The sequence below is a fragment of the Amblyraja radiata genome, chromosome 10 (assembly GCF_010909765.2).
Source record: "Amblyraja radiata isolate CabotCenter1 chromosome 10, sAmbRad1.1.pri, whole genome shotgun sequence".
Lineage (NCBI taxonomy): Eukaryota > Metazoa > Chordata > Chondrichthyes > Rajiformes > Rajidae > Amblyraja > Amblyraja radiata.
Window position 1 is genome coordinate 15,014,529 of NC_045965.1, and position 24,360 is coordinate 15,038,888.

At 41.6% G+C, this 24,360-nt stretch overlaps 2 protein-coding genes across 4 annotated transcripts in view; both read right to left on the bottom strand.

The window, feature by feature from the left end:
* Positions 1 to 8,535, bottom strand: part of axdnd1 (axonemal dynein light chain domain containing 1) — a 91,219-nt gene extending 82,684 nt beyond the window's left edge. Inside the window, exons 1-2 of the mRNA XM_033028142.1 lie at positions 8,441 to 8,535; positions 3,321 to 3,451 (exon numbers count right to left, since the gene is read on the bottom strand). Coding sequence (XP_032884033.1) covers positions 3,321 to 3,429 — 109 coding nt within the window. The 5' untranslated portion in view covers positions 3,430 to 3,451; positions 8,441 to 8,535. The remainder of the gene's footprint in view (positions 1 to 3,320; positions 3,452 to 8,440) is intronic.
* Positions 8,536 to 17,473: 8,938 nt separating this feature from the next.
* soat1 (sterol O-acyltransferase 1) overlaps positions 17,474 to 24,360 on the bottom strand; it is a 42,305-nt gene continuing 35,418 nt past the window's right edge. For 2 of the 3 annotated variants that reach the window (XM_033028144.1, XM_033028145.1), the window contains exons 13-16: positions 23,697 to 23,795; positions 21,291 to 21,426; positions 19,568 to 19,713; positions 18,522 to 19,257 (exon numbers count right to left, since the gene is read on the bottom strand). In XM_033028144.1, coding sequence (XP_032884035.1) covers positions 19,201 to 19,257; positions 19,568 to 19,713; positions 21,291 to 21,426; positions 23,697 to 23,795 — 438 coding nt within the window. In that variant the 3' untranslated portion in view covers positions 18,522 to 19,200. Of the gene's footprint in view, positions 19,258 to 19,567; positions 19,714 to 21,290; positions 21,427 to 23,696; positions 23,796 to 24,360 lie in introns of all 3 variants that reach the window. The other variant, XM_033028146.1, reaches the window with a different exon arrangement.

A 24,360-nucleotide genomic window follows, 5' to 3' on the forward strand; every position in this document is an offset into this window, starting at 1 on the left:
AAAGTAAAAAGCATACATAAAGGAACAGACCCAACTAAGGTAAGTCTGAAGAAGGGTCTCGACCTGAAACATCGCCTATCACCTTTCTCCTGAGATGCTGCCTACTGTGGATAGGGTGAGCAGCTTTAAACACCTGGGAGTCCACATCACAGAGGATCTGACGTGGACAACATACACTGCCTCACTGGTGAGAAAGACAAGGCAGCGCATTTACCACCTCAGGCAGCTGAGGTAATTCAGAGTCTCTCTGAGGATCCTTCAGTGCTTTTACTCTGGGGCTGTAGAAAGCATCTTGTCCGGTAACATCTCGATCTGGTTTGGGAATAGTTCTGCTCAGGCCAGAAAGACTCTACAGAGAGTAGTGCGTTCGACTGAACGCACTATGGGAACTACACTCACCCCCCTGCAGGACCTATACACCAGGAGGTGCAGATCCAGAGCCAGCAAGATAATGAACGACCACCACAGCAAAGGACTGTTCCAGCTGCTACGGTCAGGCAAGCGCCTCCGCTGTCACGCTGCGAAAACAGAGAGGATGAGACGGAGTTTCTTCCCACAGGCTATTAGGACTGTAAATTCTAATCTCACCAGTGACTAATTTACTGTTGTGTCTTTTTATTTTTCTAAAATGTAAATACTGGTTTTGTTCTGTTCTGTTGTTTTGCACAATCTGCAGGCATTGCCACTGTCATTTCACTGCACATCTTGTATGTATATGTGACAAATAAAGTTGACTTTGACTGACCCACTGAGTCCAGCTTTTTGAATCCAAGGTAAATCATAAACCTTTTTAGAGGATGATATAGGAGATATTTTTGACAAATATTTTCAGAAAACACAATCGCATAGCAACAAGGTAGAGATGTGAGGCAAACAAAATAGGCGAATTTCAATTATTATCACTGCAGAGATTTTATGTTAATTAATGATCCTAACAAGTACCCTGATTCCAATAGCCCTAAGAGTCTTAAAGGAAGTGGCTGCAAAGATAGTGGATGCATTGGTTATGCCCTTACAAAATTCCCTGGATTCTGAAGGGTCCTGTTGGATTGATAAACAACATATACAACAACATATAATGAAAGGATGCAGACAGAAAACTTGGCACTAACAATTTCATTGGGAAAATGTTAAAAAAAAAAGTATTACTTAGCAAATAGGAGCAGTACATTTAGAAAATCATAATACAATCTCAAAGAGTCAAAATGGATTAATGAAAGGGAAATGGTAGTTGGAACATTTAATTGAGGATGTAGTGAGCAGGATAAATAAAACGGAACTACCAAATTAGTGCAAACAAAAAAGGAAGGCAGCTGGAGGATCTTTATCTAGATAAAGAGTCCCGACCCGAAATATTGACTGCCCATTTCGCTCCACAGATACTGCCTGATCCACTGAGTTCCTCCAGCTGCTCTCCTTCTTTTGCTACAAATTCCAGCAACTGCAGTCTCTTATGCTTCCTCAAATATTAGTGGATATGAATTTCCATTAGACAGGAGGTCACATCAAAGTTAGTGCACAAGGTAAAGATTCTTTGCAATGGGAGCAATATATTAGCATGGATGTCGAATCGTTTAACTTACAAAAACGGTGAGTCAAGCTAAATAGGTAATTTTAAGGTTGGAGACCTGTATCTTGTGAGTTGCCACATGAATCAATGTTGCAACCTCAACCATTTATAATATCGATGATGAGATGAAGTGTGTTGTCGCCAGATTTATTGATCTGATATGTGTGAAAACAAATTGGAAGGCAGACGCAAATGGTCTGCAAAGATGTAATGGTAGATCAAGTGAGCAAACAGAAATTTGGTAAAAGGAGTGCATTGTGTAGAACTGTGGAGTTACCCATATTGGTAGAAATATACATAATATAGTTTAAATGAAGATAAATCACAGAATGCTGCTAAACAGAGGAATCTGTATGTCGAGTACACAAATAATTATAAAGCAATTTTAATGTCAGACTTTATGAGTTACATATAAGCATTCTACAATTATATACTGAGTTGATTAGACTACACTGGGAGTAGGTCACCGAGTTTTTGTTTACTTATTTAAGGAGGGATATGCTTGGTTTACTGGATTGGTTCATGGGTTGAAGGGGTTGTCCTGTGAGGAGGATGGGTTATTTTTACTGAAGTTCAGAAGGATGAAAGTTTATCTTATTGAAACATAAGATTCCAACTGGCAAGGTAAACCCTCAGGTGGGAGAAACAACAACCAGGGAACACAGTTTCACAGTAAAATCTGTCCACTTACCATAGAGATGTGTGGGAGTGTCTTTTCTCGAATGGTTGAAAACCTTGTGAATTGTTTAACTACTATGAACTTTGAAGCCCCTAATCATTGAACAGATATAGGAGGTTGCGGGAGGGAGACAGTTTTTGGAATGTGTTGGACAAGAGGGCTAAGAATTATGAGAAACAGAAAATAAAATTAATCCACAATCTAAATCAGATCAGCAGCAAATTTACCGAATTGTAGAACAGGTTGTGAGTCACTTCTGATCCTGTTTCTTGTTTTTCTGTAGTTCAAATTTTAAAAAGGACATAAGGTAAACTTCCAGCAAGAGCATGTTTACCAAGTTTCTTCCCAGCTAATATTCAGCAACTGAATGGTCCTCTCATCAGCTGGGATGTGGCCCTGTACTACCATTTACCTCACTGGAGACCTTTGAATTATCTTTAATCAAACTTTATCTTGTGCTAAATGTTGTACCCATTATCTTTATCTGTGTACTGTGGATGGCTTGATTGTAATCACGTCTCGTCTTTTATTTGATTGGATAGCACGCAAACAAAAACTTTTCACTGTATCTTGGTACCTGTGACAATAATAAAATAGATAATGCCAAAGAAGGCCTTAACTCCCTGTTTCAGCGCTGGTGTGGGTTTAGTATGTAGAATAACATTTGTGTCATCCAACACTGTTATACACCACTTGCCATCATCGCATGAGACCAGTGGCCCCCACGTGCTTACTAGTTCAAGTACATGGAAATATTGGTATTATTTTCAACACCTGCTCTTCTGATCTGACCTGAAAATGACTCTCCAAGCTATTAGGTTTGACCATTTTTGCTTTAAACCAAAGCTGTAAATCATTTTAGAATTACAACAATTCTTTCCTCAAACAAATAAAATGACCATTCATAGCAAAGATCATTGCGAACTTCATTATGCAACAAAAGTGACTCCAACATATGACTATGAAAACAATAATGCCAACATTTAAAATGTAATTTATTGACTCTAAGACTTATGAACATTCTGAAGACTTTGGAGGGACTACATGAAAGCAAGTCTGTTTGTTGTGTACCTGTTAGCTCCTTCATTTCTTTACACACTTTGTCAGTGGGCTTAAATAAGGCAGATTTGTGGCCAGTAATAGCAAGCTGAGGTACACTTTGAAAATCTTCATCAGCCATCTCATCGTATTGATAGTAGAATCTATAAATAAAATTGTTTCTAATTAACTCAATACTACTTTTTTTGCACACTAAGAAGGCACAACAAATGTCTAAAAACCATGATGATGCGCTCTATCTCTAGACCACTGAACGGACCTCTCATAAGCAATGGGGTCTCCCAACTGCTCATTATGGCCTTTGCACTTTAAAAAAAAATCTGCACTTCCTGTAACTGTAACAGTACAACACTCTATTCTTCGCTCTAGTATTTTTCGCATTGCATTACCTGTTGTGTTGGATGTAGCTTGATTGTACTCGTGTACACATTTGGAAAAGGATAGGCTAGTTAGGAACTTAGACAAAAAAGCTGGAGAAACTCAGCAGGTGAGGCAGCATCTATGGAGTGAAGGAATAGGCAACGTTTCGGGTCGAGACCATTCCCCAGACTGTCACCATGGCTTTGTCTACTGCAGATTATTCGCTTGAACTTGAGTTCTTTGAAGAGGTGACAAAGTTGATCGATGAGCATAGGGCAATGGATGTGCTCGATGTAGATCTTAGTAAAGCATTTGATAAATCCCCTCAATGACTGATCCAGAAGATTAAGTTGCATTGCATCCACAGTGGCTTGGTCATTTGAACTGGCATTGAGTAAGCCAGCAGAACTGGCTTACTTATAGCAGACAAAGAGTTGTGTAGTGACAGAGAGGTTATAGTTATAACATACTGAGTTAAGGTAAATGGCTACTACAAGTTGTGGTGAATGGGTGTTATTCTGGCTGAAGTCTGTGACCAGTGGAATCTATATATATACTAGACTAAGTGGGACCCGTTGGGTCCCATGGGAGGGCTGGTCCCCCGACGCAATATTCCACCTCTCCGCCAATTCCAATATTAGTGGCCAGTGGGGGGGGGGGGGGGGGCTTTCTGGAGTGCTGGTATGGGTTCTTGGGGTGGCAGCTCAGTCCCTCAAGCCTGATCTGCTGGCAGCTCGCTCACGGCTGGTGGGCTGGCAGTTGACTCATGACTATTCCTTGAAATTCCATTTCAAGCTGGGTGCAAGGCCACCAAATTCAAATCCATGTTCCTACCATTTCAAGCAGGGTGCAAGGCCACCAAATTCGAGTGCAGTTTCATTCCACTTCAAACAGGGTCCAAGGCCACCAAATTCAAATGCAGCTTCATACCATTTCATGCAGGGTGAAACCACCATAAAACCGCACAAAACACCAAACTCAGTTCAGTAGACATTCAGTGTGTTCAGTTGATTCACAGCTCAAACGGAGTCATGACCTCTCCCTCTCCCTCCCCCATCATGCAGAGACTGAGCCATACCCACACTTCTGGGTTTTATAACCCCTCCCCCTCCCACCGGAATAGGGGTGGCTTTCAGGACAGGAGAGAGATTACCAACATTTTTTAAACACTAATAACGCTTTTATTTTTCATTGATGGGAAGAATTCTCTGCACCTGCTCAGCGGAGGGGGGACTGAGTAAGATGGCCACAAATCACAGCCGTGCTGTAAAAGTAAGATTATATTGAAATGCTGTAAGAAATGGGTCTCTCCCAATTGGGTTTTGTTTATCCGATATATACTGCCTCGGTACTGTTGCTCTTTTCCACAGATATGTACTGCCTCGGTTCTTTTGGACGTAAAAATAATACAGAACCGTGTAATTATTTGTTTTTTTTCGACAGAAATACACTGCACTTGGTACTGTTGTGATAAAAGATCATTCCGTCCATAAGAAGGGGAGATTATTTTGTTCTTTTCTAGTTATTAGTGTTCAGTCTGCGCAGGTGATTTGGGTGTACTAATTGGGGGGCAATCAATGTTTTGTCTTGAACATGCAGTTCATTATCTTTTCTCTTCTCCCTCATCGAGGCCAAACTAAGTTTGTGTCTGTTAATTGTGTTTTCAACAGCTGCAGGTTCATTATCTCTTCTCTTATCCCTCATCGAGGTGATCAACCAAACTAAGTGTTACCTAAGTTAGGGCTGTATATGTATGGGTCTCTATTGGAGAAGGTAAAGGTTTTTAAGTTTTTGGGTGTTTGGTTTGAAGAGCGTATGACTTGGGCTGTGCATGTAGGTAAAATTGTGTTGAAGTGTGAAAAAGTTCTGAATGTTATGAGAAGTCTGGTTGGATGTGAGTGGGGGGCCAACAGGGAGACAATGCTGCTAATTTATCAGGCCATGATCAGATCTTCTCTTGACTATGGGTGTTTTGTGTATGGGTCTGCGTCTAAAACTGTTCTGGCTAGGCTAGATGTGTTGCAGGCAAAGGCTTTGAGGCTTTGCTGTGGAGCCTTCAGGACTTCCCCAGTCCCTGCCCTGATTGTTGAAATGGGAGAAATGCCCTTATGGTTAAGGCGCATTAAGCTAGGGTTACATTACTGGGCTAAACTTTGTGGGTGTAATGATACCTTCCCAGCAAGGTGTTTGTTGCAAGAGGTTGATGATGGTAACAAATATAACACATTTTTTGTCATTATAAATCAGTGGGCTAGGAAGCTGGGTTTGGAACAAGGGGGTATTATAGAGCATACAATAAGGCTACCTGTGCCCTATTGGGTTCTTCCTGAACTGTTTATTGAGCTTGCTTTTCTTCAGGAAAAAGATAAGCGCGAGGTGACTCCAAGAATAGTGGAATATCTTAATTCAATCAGTGAGAGCACTTTGATTGTTTTTACAGATGGATCTAAAGATCCAGTTAGTGGGAGAGCTGGGTTTGGAGTGTATGTGGAGCAGCTTGGGTTGAAGATTGGCCGGCGCATTTCTGATGGAAGCTCTGTTCTCACGACTGAATTAATGGCAATTCAATGCGCTCTAAGGTGGATTGATGAAGCCAGTTTTAGAGAAGTCATTATCTGTTCTGATTCTGCAGCTGCTCTTGAAACTTTAAGAGTAGGGAAATCTAAAGCTCGTCCTGACATTCTAAATGAAATCTTGAGTGTGTTTTCTAGAATTGGGTTTGCGTGTAACATCACTTTTTGCTGGGTTCCCGGGCATGCTGGGGTGAGGGGGAATGAGCAGGTGGACCTCATAGCATAGGAGAGTTTAAGAAGAGAAATAGATATCCATGTATCATTGGGGAGAGTGGAACTGAGAGAAATAATTAAAGAGGGCTTAACAAAAGAATGGCAGAGAGGATGGGAAATGGAAGTCAGGGGTAGACACTACTTTTCTATACAATCTGAAGTTAGGAAAATATGTTTCTGTACATCTCTGTCCCGTAGGGACTCAGTTAAACTGTGTAGATTGAGGTTGGGACACTGTGGGTTAAATTACTATTTGTGCATTGTAGGGAAACATGTTTCTGGCTTGTGTGAATGTGGGAGTAATGAGACAGTTAAGCATGTTTTCCTAGAATGTAAAAAGTATAGGGTAGAAAGAAAAGTATTGTTTGTTAGACTGACAGGACTTGGAGTTGAGGCTTTTTCTGTTTTATCTCTGTTTGGACACAGTGAGAAACATCAACTGATATCCAGGGCTGTTCTTCAATTCCTGCAAGTTACAGGACTGTATGTAAGAATTTAGTTCAAACTTTGACCTGTGGAGGGCAGTAATATGCTTAGCAGCGTCTACACTGCCGGAATCCTACAAGAAGAAGTACCAAACTAAGTAGTACGAGTCTGGTTGATGGAATAAAAGGGGAACCCCGTGTAGCAATGTGTAAAAAAAAACCTGGATAGCCGTGGATGGACCATCAGAAGTCAGACGCCCAGATGGGAGAAACCTGGAGAGAGGAGCCCGTCTTCCAGAATCCAGCAGTAGTCTCCCAGAAGGGTCTTTAAGTAGGAGACACCTAGTCAGACGAGCCAGTCTCCCAGGGGTGAGAAATGGCCAGAGGAGCCCGTCTCCTAGATGCCAGAATAAGTCCCCAGAAGCCTAGCTAGACGAGAGGTGGGAGCCAGTCTCCCAGTCGCAGCAGAAGGCAAATGAGAGAGGCCCTTTGCTAGAGTATGATTAAAGTGGACATCAGGGGAGTTGATAAACAAAGTGAAAAGGGGGAGATGTATGATCTGTAGGAAGATGATAAACAAAGTGAAAAGGGGGAGATATAAAGTAAAGAGGGAGATGTGATTTCTTGCTACATTATGTAATAAATGTAATATGTATATAATGTAAATACAAGTGCCTGTAACATCTTAAAAGTAAAGAGGGAGATGTGATGTCTGTGATGTCTTTGCAATCAATGTAACAGAAACTCGTGCATGAGCTTCGTGGCAGGTCAAGTGACCTTCAAGATAAAAGGCAGTGATTGCAGAATAAACGTGCTCTTGCTCTGTAACACAAACTCGGTGTGGACCTGTCCTTTGTGCTAGTCACAACGAAGCCTTACATCAGACGAGAATACCTTACACCCACCTTTTGTGATATTTTCTTTCGCTTGCACAATACTTTAACATAGAATAAAACAATGTGTGGATGAACCTGGGACCGTAGGCTGATATCGCGTTTCTTGCTGGTTTTAAACGGAACCACTCGACTTAACTTTCAAGCCTACAGCGTTGTTTTAATACAGCCAAATGTACAATGGACAGCAAGTGGGCTATTTGTCCGAAATGCTCTGTCCTGCTCTCACTCACTCACTCACTGCGACTGCAGCTTCCGCAACCTCGCCTGCTGCCGGCTGCCGGTTGTCAGGGCGACGGCCCCGCCCAATCACAAGCACGCTCTATCCGTTGCCAGGGGCGACGGTCTGGCCCAACCCGGTTGCGTTCCGCCCGTTGCCAGGGGAGACGGACGGTCCTGCCAGTCAGGGGCGACAGTTCCGCCCGTTGCCAGGGGCGACAGTTCCGCCCGTTGCCAGGGGCGACGATGCTGAGCCAACCCCGGCCGCGTTCCGCCCGTTGCCAGGGCTTCTCAGGTCGAAAGGATCCCCCCCGTTGTCAAGAAAACTGTTCAACATCAACGCTGTCATTTGTTCTTTCAGCATGTTTTTTTAAATGGCAGTTTTAAATGCAACAATAACTGCGGGCGAGTTAAAGAAATTATCTCCGGCCACGGAAGGAAATCCTTACCTCAGGTGCTGTCGCCGCTCTCTCGCCCAGGTTCAGGCTCCGGTCCTGGACGGCGTTTGCCAGTAATCAATTACGTGATGTATCTAATCTTAAAATCTAATCGCCCCCTCGGGTTGTCGGCGAGTCTGAAGAGATTTGTCAGCGTCTAGAGTTCGTCGCTTCCGCCCCTGGCCGAGCTTGGTCTGTGTCGCCCTGGTTACGGCCAAGCGGCCGTCCTGGGCTAACTCAGAGATACAGAAAATACACACAAAACGCTGGAGTTACTCAGCGGGACAGGCAGCATCTCTGGAGAGAAGCAATAGGCGACTTTTCGGGTCGAAACACTTCTTCAGACAGAATCAGGGGAGGGGGAAACTGGAGGAATGAAAAATCTCGATGCTCAAGTCGTTTGTTCGCCAAAGGAAAGAAAGACGGTGAAGCTTAGCATCAAAACTAAATAGCACGCAACATAAAGTCACGGGAAAGGTGAAGTTTAGAGATACCCCTTTTGAGGAAAGGCGAAGAAAAAAACCCGCTGTCAAATGCCAGTAATAGGGAAACGGGCGCACAAAGCAGAAAAGCAAGGAAAACTTGTGCTGTTGTAATACCCTGGTACCGCATCTGGAGTGTTGTGTGCAATTTATCTCCTAATTTGAGGAAGGACATTATTGCAATTGAGGGAGTGCAGCGTAGGTTCACCAAGTTAATTCCCGGGATGGGGGGGGGGGGGGGGGGGGGGGGGGGGGACTGACGTATGATGAAAGAATGGGGCGAATGGGCCTGTGTTCAGTGGCATTTAGAAGGATGAGAGGACATCTTATAGAATCATATACAATTCTTAAAGGCTCGATGCAGGAAAAATGTTTCCGATGTTGGGAGTCCAGAACCAGGGGGTCACAGTTTAAGAATAAGGTGTAGGCCATTGAGGCGAGGAAAAACTTCACCTAGAGAATTATGAATCTGTGGAATTCTCAGCCGCCGAACAGTTTTCTCCAGGCTGCGATAAGCATTTCCTCTCCTTCATTTCCCTCATCTGTTGAAAACTTTCCACATTTTGGGATGCCCAATGAGGAAGGCATTTGTAATTATAACTATTACTTGCACCTGGTTTGACAAAAAATATCGACAGTAGCATTGAACAAGAAACAGTTAAAATTTGTTGCAGGTAGAAGCATCATGTAAACTATAATACACAAACAGACTACCTTTCCGTCTTCATCAAGCAGCTTACTTTACAATGGATTTTAATACCCCTAGGATAGTTGTGTTCACCTGCAAAATGCATCCTTTTAATTCTCCTGGTAATCATGGAATTTATTAAGGAATCCAAAAACAAAATCCATATCGAGTAGTCAGTCAAGGATACATATCACATGTATACCAGAAATCAAACTCGAGTATAAATTATTTGCAAATTTGTTATCCAACATTTTGATTTCATATTCATTTGTATTCAGTAACAACCATCAACATATTGCCTGGTTTCCAAGATGTTAATGTTTGCTAAGTACAATTTATTTTTTAGTTACTGCAACAGTTCTTTTGAAAATTAACTTGATCAAGTTCTACCATTTAAAATATTTATTTTCAATGCATAACCAAACAAAAATATGGCAAAGCAGTTTACTGACATTTACTTACAATTAGTGATTTTGTGGAGGATTCAGGTTGGGGAGTGTGACTGGAGTACATTAAAAATGGCCTTAGTTCAAGACCAAATTTATGCCATACAATGTCAGAATATTTCCAGTCAAATGTCAATCGTTTCCAACTTTACTTTATTATAGGGGGGGGGGGAAGACAAGGTTTTTAAAGTGTTAAATATCAGATAAGGTCCGTGCACCCCAATTTGTAGGCAAACAGATAATGGCACAGTGATATTTCTTGAGGACTCAAGGGGAAATAGTCAATGTCTTTAAATGCAAGAGGGTCCCTTTCCTTTGGAAAGAAACAGCATATTACTGATGTCACAGAAAACTGCTTACTAATCTCCTGGAATCCCATATTGACATCAGAGACAAATTATTATCCCTTACATCAGCCCAAATACTCATTCCTTCATTATCAGCACACCAAGAATAAGCTCATAGCATCTACAAAATTCTCAACTTCAACATTGTGTCTAAAACAAAACTCTACAAGCAAATAGAAAAGTGGCAAAGAAAAGAAGAGCAGCATTGGAATACCAGAGCACCATGAAAGGAAGGCTCACCAGCGTCTCTTCTTCCTGAGGAGACTGAAGAAGGTCCATCTGTCTCCTCAGATCCTGGTGAACTTCTACCGCTGCACCATCGAGAGCATCCTTACCAACTGCATCACAGTATGGTATGGCAACTGCTCTGTCTCCGACCGGAAGGCATTGCAGAGGGTGGTGAAAATTGCCCAACGCATCACCGGTTCCTCGCTCCCCTCCATTGAGTCTGTCCAAAGCAAGCGTTATCTGCGGAGGGCGCTCAGCATCGCCAAGGACTGCTCTCACCCCAACCATGGACTGTTTACCCTCCTACCATCCGGGAGGCGCTACAGGTCTCTCCGTTGCCGAACCAGCAGGTCCAGGAACAGCTTCTTCCCGGCGGCTGTCACTCTACTCAACAACGTACCTCGGTGACTGCCAATCACCCCCCCACCCCCCGGACACTTATTATCACTTATTATTATTTATTTAAATCATTTGCTATGTCGCTCTTCCAGGGAGATGCTAAATGCATTTCGTTGTCTCTGTACTGTACACTGACAATGACAATTAAAATTGAATCTGAATCTGAATCTGAATCTGAAAGAAATATGTCATGTTTATTGAAAACAGTCTAAATTCTGGAACTCATTGTACAACATAGAGGTGGTATTTTCACAAACTACAACATTTCAAGGTGGCCCAACACCTTGTTTTCAGGAACAAGAGGAAATGCTAATAAATGGCCTTACTAGATATAGCACAGATGCGCAGCGGTAGAGTTGCTGCCTTACAACGAATGCAGCGCCAGAGACCCGGGTTCGATCCCGACTACGGGTGCTGTCTGTAAGGAGTTTGTACGATCACCCGGAGGGTTTTCTCCGAGATCTTCGGTTTCCCCCACACTCCAAAGACGTTCAGATCTGTAGGTTAATTGGCTTGGTGTATGTGTAAATTGTCCCAAATGTGTGTAAGATAGTGTTAGTGTGCTGGGATCGCTGGTCAGTGCGGGCTCAGTGGGCCGAAGGGCCTGTTTTCGCGCTGTATCTCTAAAATTAGATTAGATTAGATTAGATTCGTTTTATTGTCATTCAGACCTTTCGGTCTGAACGAAATTTTGTTTCCCTGCAGTCATACATATAATTTTTAAAAATGGCAAAAACACACAATCAACACAAATTTAACATTGTGTTAACATAAACAAAGTGTCCAAGCGCCAGCCAATATTTATTTTGCAAACAACATTAAATACGGATACCAAGTTATACATCTCATTTTTCTTCAGTTTGACCTCACTGTGCACAAATTGGTTGCTATTTCCTTGCATTATAGATTGATTACAGTGCAACAGTACTTCATCGGTCATAAAACATCTGGGTTGTTGAAAGGGACTCCACAAATGTATCCTGACAACAATTTAATCTATTACAAAATATCAATAGGCATTCAAGGTTTTATTAGTCATAGATACAACACAATTCCAAGGGGCCATCAACCATGCATTTACACTGAACAGTGTTCAAATCTCAATTTTAAAAATATCAACGATGCACTGTCACTGCAATGCCAGAAATATCTGCAAAACAGTAAAGACGGCATTTAAAAAATATTTTGTATTCGCAATGTTAAGAGTCATACAGCGCAGAAACAGGCCTTTACTCAAGGTCCCATCTAAGCTAGGCCCATTTGAAATCTTTCCTATCCATTTACCTGTCCATGTGATGTTTAAGTGTTGTTATTGTTCCTGCCCCAACTACATCTGGCAGCTCATTCCATATAGCCACCACCTTACAAGTCAAAAAGCTACCTCTCAGGTTCCTATTAAATCTTTCCCTTCTCATTAAACCCATGTCCCTTAATGTTTGATTCCCCTACCCTGGGTAAGAAACTATGCATTTACCCGATCTATTCCCCTCATGGATTTTATACACCTCTATGAAGAGGTGGGGGGCAGTGTTAGCTGTGAGGAGGATGCTAGGAGACTGCAAGGTGACTTGGATAGGCTGGGTGAGTGGGCAAATGTTTGGCAGATGCAGTATAATGTGGATAAATGTGAGGTTATCCATTTTGGTGGCAAAAACAGGAAAGCAGACTATTATCTAAATGGTGGCCGACTAGGAAAAGGGGAGATGCAGCGAGACCTGGGTGTCATGGTACACCAGTCATTGAAAGTGGGCATGCAGGTGCAGCAGGCAGTGAAGAAAGCGAATGGTATGTTAGCTTTCATAGCAAAAGGATTTGAGTATAGGAGCAGGGAGGTTCTACTGCAGTTGTACAGGGTCTTGGTGAGACCACACCTGGAGTATTGCGTACAGTTTTGGTCTCCAAATCTGAGGAAGGACATTATTGCCATAGAGGGAGTGCAGAGAAGGTTCACCAGACTGATTCCTGGGATGTCAGGACTGTCTTATGAAGAAAGACTGGATAGACTTGGTTTATACTCTCTAGAATTTAGGAGATTGAGAGGGGATCTTATAGAAACTTACAAAATTCTTAAGGGGTTAGACAGGCTAGATGCAGGAAGATTGCTCCCGATGTTGGGGAAGTCCAGGACAAGGGGTCACAGCTTAAGGATAAGGGGGAAATCCTTTAAAACCGAGATGAGAAGAACTTTTTTCACACAGAGAGTGGTGAATCTATGGAACTCCCTGCCACAGAGGGTAGTCGAGGCCAGTTCATTGGCTATATTTAAGAGGGAGTTAGATGTGGCCCTTGTGGCTAAGGGGATCAGAGGGTATGGAGAGAAGGCAGGTACGGGATACTGAGTTGGATGATCAGCCATGATCATATTGAATGGCGGTGCAGGCTCGAAGGGCCGAATGGCCTACTCCTGCACCTAATTTCTATGTTTCTAAGATCATCTCTTAACATCCTATGCTCCAAGGAATAGCATGCCTAATCCCTCAAGCCCTGGCCACATCCTTGAAAATCATTTCTGCAATCTTTCCAGGTTAATGTGCAAGTGAAATGAATTTGCCAGCAGCAGTACAATGAAAAGGAACACACAAAAACATTTAACACAAACATCCACCACAGCATTCATCACTGTGGTGGAAGGCACAAAATTTGGCCAGTCCTCCTAGATCCCTCTACTCTACAACACTCCCCAGGGCCCTGGCATACACTGTGGAGGTCCTGCCTTAGATTAACTTCCCAAATGCAATACCTCCCACTTATCTACACTAAACTTCATTAGCCATTCTTCAGCCTACTAGTTCAGCTCATCAAACTACTATAATTTTTGATAACTATGATAAAACAACTTAATCAGCAAACTTACTAACCATGTCATGCATATTCTTCCAAATCATTGATATAAACCACAAACAGCAATGGGCTGAGACAAACCAATCCCTGAGGCACACCACTAGTCAAAGGCCCCATATCCAAAAAACAACCTTCTACCACCATCTTCCGCTTCCTTCTATGAAGCCAATTCTGTATGCAGGCAGCTAGCTAGCTCTCCTTGGATCCCATGCAATCTAACTTTCCTGAGCAACCTTCCATGCGGAACCTTATCAAGGCCTTGCTGAAGTCCAAAGGGAAATCTATAACCTTGTTCTTATCAACAGTCTTGGTACTTAACAAAATGTTAATCAAATTCATGAGCCACAAAACCACATTGACAACCCTTAGAATCCTCTCCAGTAACTTACCTACCACAGATATTAGGCTCACTGGTCTATAGTTCCAAGACTGTTCCTTGCATCTCTAAACACTTCTCAAACGGAGGCAAAATATTAGCCACCCTCCAGCACCTCACCTGTGTTTAAAGATGATTCATATATTTCAGTCAGGTAATCTGCAATTCCTTCTTTAACTTCCCACAGCAACCTTGTTTTATGCTCTAGTTGTAAATAGCTATTCATCATAGTAGATGCTGTTTAGAAAACTGTATGCACAAAGTTGGGCAAGTTAATGGATTCTAATCTAGACCGGTCCGTCCCATAAAAATTCACTTGGAATCAATTCCCGAGAAGTATTTGTAATCAGAACAATTAGTGAGTCAGAAATGCAGTTACCCCGCAATATATTTAATTAAAAACATGCCAATCAAGGACAATCTGTAGTTAAGGCAGGGCTTTCAAATCATCTCTCTGCAAGATGCAATATTACTACAAACCGAGTCCCCACATTGCAGAAGACGATTCCAGTCCTGCAACAGTCAGTAAATTCATGCCACCTGTCTTGCTCTTCGTTATGGGCTTCACATGAGTCAGGTGTTTGGTACCTGGAGAGGACGTGTACTGAACTTCAACTGCAAATTGGGTGGGAAGCTCAACACGTTCAACTTTCACGCTTACTGCATTTCATTTTGGCATCAGGCTAGATCAAGAATCATGCTGCATTTGCAATAAAAGCAGAATTTTTAGAACTGTTTGGAGAAACTCAGCAGGTTAGGTAGAACTTGGAGAGAAATGGACAGTTGACATTTTGGATCAAGATCCTTTGTCGGAGTTGACCTTTCCGAGTTCATCCAGTTTATTTTAGCTCCAGCATGTTCATCTCTTGTCTCCACAAAATTCAAAGTGGGAACTACTTCACAATGACACCAAATAGAAGTGCACAATTATTTCACATATTAGTCATTATTTGATGCAAATAAGCATTGTAAAATAACAAAACACACTTCTAAAGCCACCTGCTTATTATACATTTCTGTGAGCCAATGTCAACTTTTAAAAAGGTATGAAGGTAAATAAAAGCCTCAGGAATAGACCTCGTACATTGTTTTAAACCATGAGCATCAAAATATTGGATGTGTAATATAGTTTTAGAAATTTAGGTATCTTATACAAGTTGCAACTGTCAAACGAGGGGGAGGGGGCACGGAATCCACCCCCACTGTGAGAAGAGTTCCAATGACAAGCCAAATTAAAGATTTGAACTAGAGCATTGGTGTTAATAGCTACCTCATAAAATATACAAAGACACACAATAAACATCAAAATGTCAGTACTGATCCAAAGCAGTTTGTAGCAATTGTACAATTGTGGCATTGCAAATAATGCTTGTTTATTTTACTGTATAAAACCATATTTGAAATAGTTTGTTAGATTTAGTAGGCAGCATTGAGTTCAAATTGTTGACAAAATTCCATTCAACCAAGGTGATATTTTGCACCTGTTCAAGCACCAAGACAATGTATTTTGATTCATAGGTACACAAAAAAGCTGGAGAAACTCAGCGGGTGCAGCAGCATCTATGGAGCAAAGGAGATAGGCAACGTTTCGGGCCAAAACCCTTCTTCAGACTGATGGGGAGTGGGGGGGCGGGGAGAAGAAAGGAAAAAGAAGGAGGAGCCCGAAGGCTTGGGAATGGGAGGAGACAGCAGGAGGGCTGAGGAAGGGGAGGAGACAGCAAGGACTAACAAAATTGGGGGAATTCAATGTTCATGCCCCCAGGATGCAGACTCCCCAAGCGGAATGTGAGGTGCTGTTCCTCAAATTTCCGGTGTTGCTCGCTCTGGCCATGGAGGAGACCCAGGACAGAGAGGTCGAATACAGAGTGGGAGGGGGAGTTGAAGTGCTGAGCCACCAGGAGGTCAGGTTGGTTATTGCGGACCGAGCGGAGGCGTTCGGCGAAACGATCGCCCAGCCTCCGCTTGGTCTCACCGATATAGATCTGCTGACATCTAGAGCAGCGGATGCAATAGATTAGGTAGGAGGAGATGCAGGTAAACCTCTGTCGCACCTGGACGACTTCTTGGGTCCTTGAATGGAGTAGAGGGGGGAGGTAAAGGGACAAGTGTTGCATCTCTTGCGGTTGCAAGGGAAAGTGCCTGGGGAGGGGGTGGTGCCGGAGGGAAGGGAAGAATTGACAAGGGAGTTACGGAGGGAGCGGTCTTTGCGGAAGGCAGACATGGGGGGGAGATGGGAAGATGTGGCGAGTGGTGGGGTCACGTTGGAAAATTAAGTATTTTGATTCATGTCTATTACTCATATTTTTAATCAAAAATGTCATAGTGCCTTTCTCAAGCATTGCATCTCATTTAATAGATAACCAAAATAAGACATGCGCCCATTTTAAATACATCTTTAGATAAACACAATTGTGACAGCATACAATATTCATTTAATCTGTGTTTCGCCATTGAATACTGTCCCCACCTATATAACTGTACTTCAAACTAGTCTTTTCACAAGACGCACAATGGCACATGAATAGCAAGGGGTTTTGAAGCACCGCCAAAATTCTGTGGGATGGAATTGGACCCGGGATTACAAATAATGGACGAATATCAATTTGGAAAATGTTACTAGCTGCAATGTCCAAATTAGTTTTGTTACAAATAGCTTCCTTGACAAAAAAAAATCAAAATAATATGTTCTAATATGCAACCCGATATCCAATTATGGTTATAAGCAACTTCTCCACCCTGGAATGACTTCAATCTGAAGCATTCTACACAGTGATAACAAATCCACGGACAAAAAGAATGCTTCACTTTTCCGTTCAATTCAGGGAACCAGCCACAAATCCATTCATCACCCAGTTACAATTAAAAATCTAAGCACTCCAAAGAGAAAATTAAAGTTTGGGAGGTCTAAGTAGAGTTCAGCCGAGTTAGGGGCAGGATGTAGTACAAATCTGCAAAACCATTTATTAAGAATTTACTAGTAAAGTTCAAGATCCACTCAGATACACAAAGAAAAACATTTTGGCACAGGATCTTTCATTGCAGAATTGTAGCGAAATACATGGCTAAAGAATATTTTGGTATTGAAATTACCATTAAGCAACAGCACCTATACTTTAACCTATTGTACAAGATCTATTCACTGCATAACCAGCAAGAAGGACAGAAAGGTTAGGTGGAACTTTGTCAATTTAACATTACATACAAGGGATTTTAATTAAATAATTGCTTATATTTTTTCCGTAGAAATGATTTCTTGGATAGGCATCTTTCATCATTAGGATTTTAATCAAGGCTTTTTCTACAATACGCCAGGAACTACTTGGACTAAAAAACAACAAACCTGTTTGGCCAAGATTCAGCATCTAGAAACACAAACAAGACATTTTACAAAGGCAGCAGAGGCTCTAGTGTTCAAGTTTTCGTCTGCTTTGGGGAACACTAGGGAACTGCATTACCAATACTGGGGTAAGTTAAAACAAAATGTTAAGAGGAAAGACCTCAAAATTGAAATCCTTTTCTGGGCTAAATACTGTGTGGTGCTTTGTAAACTTTTATTTCTAAACAGTAATCTTGGTTAGTGAAACACCTCTTTATAGAGAAGAGTGAAAATATAAGGGTGTTGGTGTTCCAGTTTATTATGTATTTCAATTTATAAGCTGACAATCTAAGAAATCAATTAACAGAACAAAGTACAGAAAAATACAATAAAATGCATATAAATGTTAGTTATAATAAACAGCCACCATTGTTTCTGAGTTCACAGCTCAATTTAAGGAATTTCTTGACATGATTTACAGGATTATCAGTCTGGATTTGTAACCAAAACCCACTGTACAATGCACAATCAGTTAATCACTTTATTGAACAGTGATTATGTCAAAACATATTACATTAGATTCAGGATGGTATACTCTTGTTTCTAATTGGTTAGTCACAAAAACAGGCAGAGGATTTTGAAATTCTGAAGACAACTTTAATATGGAATCCATTTTTGCTGAAATTATTTTGTTGATAAGCATTGTCAATTAACAAGTTCAACAATTACTTCTTGGGTGCCAAGGTGAATAATCTAATGAGAATCCACCAGTGCAAAATCAGATAATATACTAAATGCTGCAAGAACCATTACAAGCAGAATACTTGTTTCTTCTCAATCTGATGCTCAAGCCAATAATTTACATTCTTGATAGTGAAGTTATTAACCAACACCAAAAGTAAATACCATTTCCCATCCATTTTTTTGAAATCTATCAAACTAAACCCAGCTTAAAAGTAAACGACTTAATTGGCCCCAATAGCCAGGCTTGAGAGGAAAGACATTTGTTCAGGGGGTCTGACCAGCATTGTGAAAAGAAATAAACATTTCTGGAAATGCTCAGCATCATGGTTATTGGCCTGAAATGGTAAAGTCCTGACTGACCAAGTTAAGGGGAATGCTAACTGCAAATCTGGCAATCATTCTTTATGGCACAAAATGCATTACAGCATGAAATCAGGAAGTTATTCCTGCTTTAACTTTGCATTGCGGTATCGAATTATAAAATGATACATATCCGTAAACATGTTTGTGCATATATATTTGCTAGTCACATGTAAACAGTCAAGTTTAACATTTTCATCACTTTCCGTATGGTTGTTGGGGAGAAGATGTCAGGGAGTGAAAAAAAAATGTATTTAAAAGATGTTGAGGTCCCTCTTCTCCAGTCAATATTTTGTTTCTGGCATTCCTCCCATCTCTAAACAGAGGATGAATACTTACAGTATGTGTAGCACTAAATTGACACTTTTCCTGTGATTAATGTTTCAGAAAAATATCCAGCTTTATGACCAAAACCCACAACAGAACAAGAAGCAGGCACTATTCGGTGAAAGAGAAACATTCATTTGGTTTACGAAATGTGCTGCCACAATCCGGTGGAACAGTTCCCAGTTTTCCGTAGACATGGGAACATAAGCTTTTATCCATTACGAGTGTAAGCGGCAGGTCCAAGAACGAGGCTTCAACAATTCCAAAAAGGACGGCTGCAAAGAAGAAATATTTCAATTGTCAGACGACTACATGACATTGACCAAACTATCTGAACAACATGAGACAGTCATCAGATTTGAAGGGACATCAAGATTGTAACTAGATTTCTAAATTTAATGAGAAAACTTGATTGTTGCCAATTGTTTTAAAAGGTTGCAAGATTGGCGTTTTAACTTTGTCCCCAGACAAAAATCCAATCAAATGAAAGGCAGCTTATTGGAATCCACCCCTTTTAATCAAAATCATACATCTGTCTAATTTTCAGAGTAAATCTTTCACGTTCATTTTCACATGTGGACTTACATTAGTCAGGGGACAGTGCTGCTGGGCATACCACTCCTGCGAGTATAGACATACTATCATTCCCTGGCCCAGAAACAGCGACGTCCACATCACTACGTTCCACACAGGCCCTTTCCGACGGTCGTGCAGAACAAAATTGAAAGCCACTGCAAAACAATTTTATCAAAAAAGTTTTCTTTAACAATAAACCAATGACTGATTGTTTAAAACAATTAGCTACCTGGACTGCAAACTACATTGAACAGAATGCTGAAGTAACACAGCAGCCTGACCTCTAGTACTTTGCCTTTTTTTTGTAAAACAGCATTTGCAGTTTTTTTTGTGTCTACATTGAGTGTCTACCAGATTCCTTTCTGGACAGGAAAACAAACATTTTAAAAGGCAGCAAAATTTGTATTTAAGCACAATGGCACAGCCTATAGAGCTGCAATCCCACAATGCCAGAGACCCGGGTTCAATCCTGACCTCAGATGCTGTCAGTGTGGACTTTGCACGTTCTCCGTGCATCCATGGGAGTTTCTTCCGGGTGCTTCGGTTTTCTCCCACATCCTAAAGACATGCTGGTTTGTAGGTTAATTGGCCTCTGTAGATTATCCCTAGTGGGTGGGGCGTGATTGATAAAGTGGGATAACATAGAACTAGTGTGAATGGGCGATCAATTGTCAGTGTGGACTCAGTGGGCCGAACGGCCTGTGTCCATGCTCCATCTCTAAACTAAAAATGTGAATGCTAGCCAAATCATGCATTTTCACATCTTATTGGAAGACTGAAGAGCACACTGCAAGAAAATAAATGGCAAGTGTTTTATTTTTTAAATGGAGGGGAAATTGAATTGGGAATGTCAAAGACTAGAGGGCACAGTTTTAAGGTGAGAAGAGCAAATTGAAAAAGGTGATTTTCGGGGTAGGTCTTTAAAAAAAAGTGTGGGTGTCTGCCAGGCTGGAATGGTAGCAGAGGAAGATACAATAGTTGCATTTTGTTGTTTTTTGATGTGGACATGGGTATGCAGGCACATGGATATGCAGGGAAAGGAGGAATATGGGTCATATGCAGGCAGGTGTGATTAGTTTATCTTGGCATCATGTTTGGCACAGACATTGTGGGCCCAAGGGCCTGTACTGTTCTTTGTTTTATGACGGGTTCAAATGTCATTCAATATCACAATACAACAATATCATAAACAATATGAAATAATCATCATACTTTAAATGTCTCTTCAAAACAGTCATGATCCTCCAACTACTGTGAAGCTAATAGTAATAGATAAATTCAGAAACCAAGTGAACACATTTTAGTTGAATTCAAAGGTTAGTGGCTCAAAATCTTAGTGGACTCCTTTGTTGGAAATGTCTATGTTCCTAGGAATTAAGAAAGCATCAAAATGTATTTTAATAGCCTTGTGAATTAATGAAGTTAATGCACCTTCCAGTATGGAACTATGCCATTTTGACTCAGTCATTTGATTTGACATATCGTATCTCAAAGCAGCACTGGTAGTGGTGCAATAACTGGCATCTGGGCAAACAAACAGATTCTTCCCCACCCCACTCTTTAAAAAAAAAAAATGTTTTGATGACAAGTCCAAATATTTGAATGTTAGCCATGGTGGGGAGAAAAAGAAAACAATTCCTCAGAGTAATGTGCTTGAACAATCATATAATGACAACGGTTGGTACTTGCTATGAATGAAGAGAAAACTTGGAAAAATCTAAATAGTACTCACTTCCAAAACACATGAACAGGCAGAAGAGCACCGGGTAGAAGAAACCAAAGCAAACAGCCAGCACATACTCGTGAACCACAGCAGACACCGTGAAGACTGACAACATCGCCGCAGCCCTAAACCGGTGGGTGAACAACTGTAATAGATGGAGGATGAACTGGGTTAAACCGGGTATTAAAGAAAAAAAGGTCAAGTGTCAGTAATGATAACCTTAGGGCAGAAGATCATGAATAAAACCAGTGTTTAAATCCTTCATGCCCTGTAGAAGGCTACTGCCCAGAGCTCTTGGTTCTTGGTCCTCCAAAATATTCCAAATGGAATTTAAACTGGAGCTGACATATGGTTATTGATCTAATAATAATTGCTGTTTTGTACTATTTCGAGCCAGTGCTCAGATCACGTGAAGGATGCCATTATGATAATTCATACCAAGAACTATCCAGGATGTTTCTGGAAATAAATGTTACTCTGAGACTTGACGAGAGCTATGGTGTAGCATGGTTAGCCTAGATGAATTCCAATGATGAAGCCTTTGATCTGCATCAGTTGGGTCCAACAGTCAAAATGATCAGTCAGTAACTTAAATCAATATAATTATTGAAAAAAATCATAGAACAAATACATAAATGGTGAAATGACATTGTATTGCAAGCAACAGTGTTGAGGGAAAACATTCATACTGCTATCATACATTAATTTACAAGTTGATAATATCTTTCAATGTAGACCGGACAGCTTACACCTGCGTCAGCACGAGTAACCTCAATTGGTCCCTTGATCGCGCTGACACAGGAGTAAGCTCCACCGCCCGCTGTCCTGTTATCCATCGCCCGCTGACCCGCTCCATGATCTTTGCTCTTGAACTGGTCACCTCACTGTCCAGTCTACATTGAAAGACGCGGACTGGGCAGCGATTGCTAAGCAGTGTCACCCAGCGCAGCAAGTAAGGCCATGTTCTGCTCCCTATGGCAGTCGGAATTTAAGGAATGTCGGCCGCTCGCAGCCACCCGAGCTATTTCCCTCCCCGGCCACAATGCAGTGGCGCCGTGCCCGGAGCGCCGTGGCGAGTGAGTTGCTGGCATGATTCCCGACCCCCCCCCCCCTCCTTCTCAACGCTCCTGCCCGTGCTAACCCGGGCCAGACTCCCCACACACTGTGAAAGGAACTCTTCTCCCCCAATTGGTCCCTTGAACTAGTATTGACATTCCAATAAGATCCCAACTGATTCAACTTGTGCTCCCATTTTTCCCACCATCTCTCCACCTGCTGTCACCTACCACGCCCCACCCATTCAGAATGGAGATCTGGAAGCCTTGGGCAAATTGAATTGTTACTTTATTTATTTTAATTTTTTATTTTTTAGAGCGTGAGAAATTCTATGTCCCGCCAGACTTTTTTCAAAATTTAGCAACTCAAAATGGGGGTGCGTCTTCATTGCCGGGAAATACGGTAGCTTAAAGAAATTTACTTACCACATTTGTACACAAACTCCATTCTTCTCTCTTTGTTTCTTAAGATACTCTTAAGATAATGACAATCCATGTTTGAAAAACCCGCCAAGAAACTTGTACTGCGGATGAAAGGCACGGGGGAATTATGCCTACGTAAGAGATCGATCTCTTAGGTAGGCATAATTCTCCCGTGCCTTTACTATTTATATATAATAATTACCATTTTATAATTGCAGTCAGGGTAGGCACTGCCTACCTTGCCTACCCTGGCAGCACGTGCCTGGAAGAAGGGTCCCGACATCACCTATCCACATTTTCCAGCGATGCTGCCTGACCAGCTGAGTTACTCCAGCACTTTGTGTCCTTTTGTGTATTAACCATCATCTGCAGTTCTTGCTTCAACTACATACAATAGCACTTTACCCAGTTGTTATGGACAATTATCACTAACGAACACCATTTCCACCCCCACAGTTCATTATGACAAGGGTTTACTGTGCTCAAAATCTATCTCATCATAAACAGGATTAGGCAAAGAAACGTGGAACTGCAGATGCTGGTTTAAATCAAACAAACTGCTGGAGTAACTCAGCAGGACAGGCAGCATCTCTGGAGAGAAGGAGTGGGTGACGTTTCGGGTCGAGACCCATCTGCAGACCCGAAACATCACCCATTCCTTCTCTAGCAGTTCGTGTCTACTTTAGACTAAGAAATGTTAGTGTATATTACCTGGCATTGTAAATGCTTTGCAAATGATCATTGCCTGTCCCTCGGGCTCTCTCCATTCATTGAATGGTATCACAAAAGTATATTCACTAGATCTGGCCCCTTTTCTAAGAATTCATCAAGGTGAACCAATTACAGTGCACCAAAAAAGGTCTTTCAGAGCATATCAAATGAGTCAGATTCTCCCTGGTTCCTCAAATAAATCCAGCAGACCAAAGCAGTTTCTTACCCAGAGAAAGTCTTTGTAAGCGTAATAATACAGCCAGTCATGGACCACTACATTCCAAGTCCGGTAATAGTTTGCAAATGACGTGGAATTCCACCAATCCTGAATTGAAATGAACAAGACAAGAAAAATCAATCCAAAACATTACATTGGCTTTTGATGTAGAATTTCAAAGGAAAACCCTTCCATGTTTTGCAATACAACCAAGTGCTGTATAATATAGAATTCTATTAGATAAAATAGGATTAACAATTAGAAGATAATTTCAATAAAGTAATTTAATCTGCTTCAGTTCAAAATAGTACTTCACAAGTAAAAGTCCTTCCTTATTCCACTGATTAATAATGCCAGCTATTACTTTGCTCCCCACAAAGTAAGCGAGATCCAAAGTCATTTAGGAGCATAGAGGTGCAAAAACCAGAAGCCACCACCCTACTTAACTTTTTTTTTCCATTTGAACCTATTTGCAGGAGTTCAACAGCTAAGTCAGCATATTTGAGCCAGCATTTGGTTTTCCATACTAGATCATCGATGTGTGTGTCGTCCCCCCCCCCCCCCACCCCGTTCATAACAAGGACAGCATCCCCCTTGTCCTCACCTTCCACCCCATCAGCCATCGCATACAGCATATAATCCTCCAACACTTTCGCCACCTCCAACGGGATCC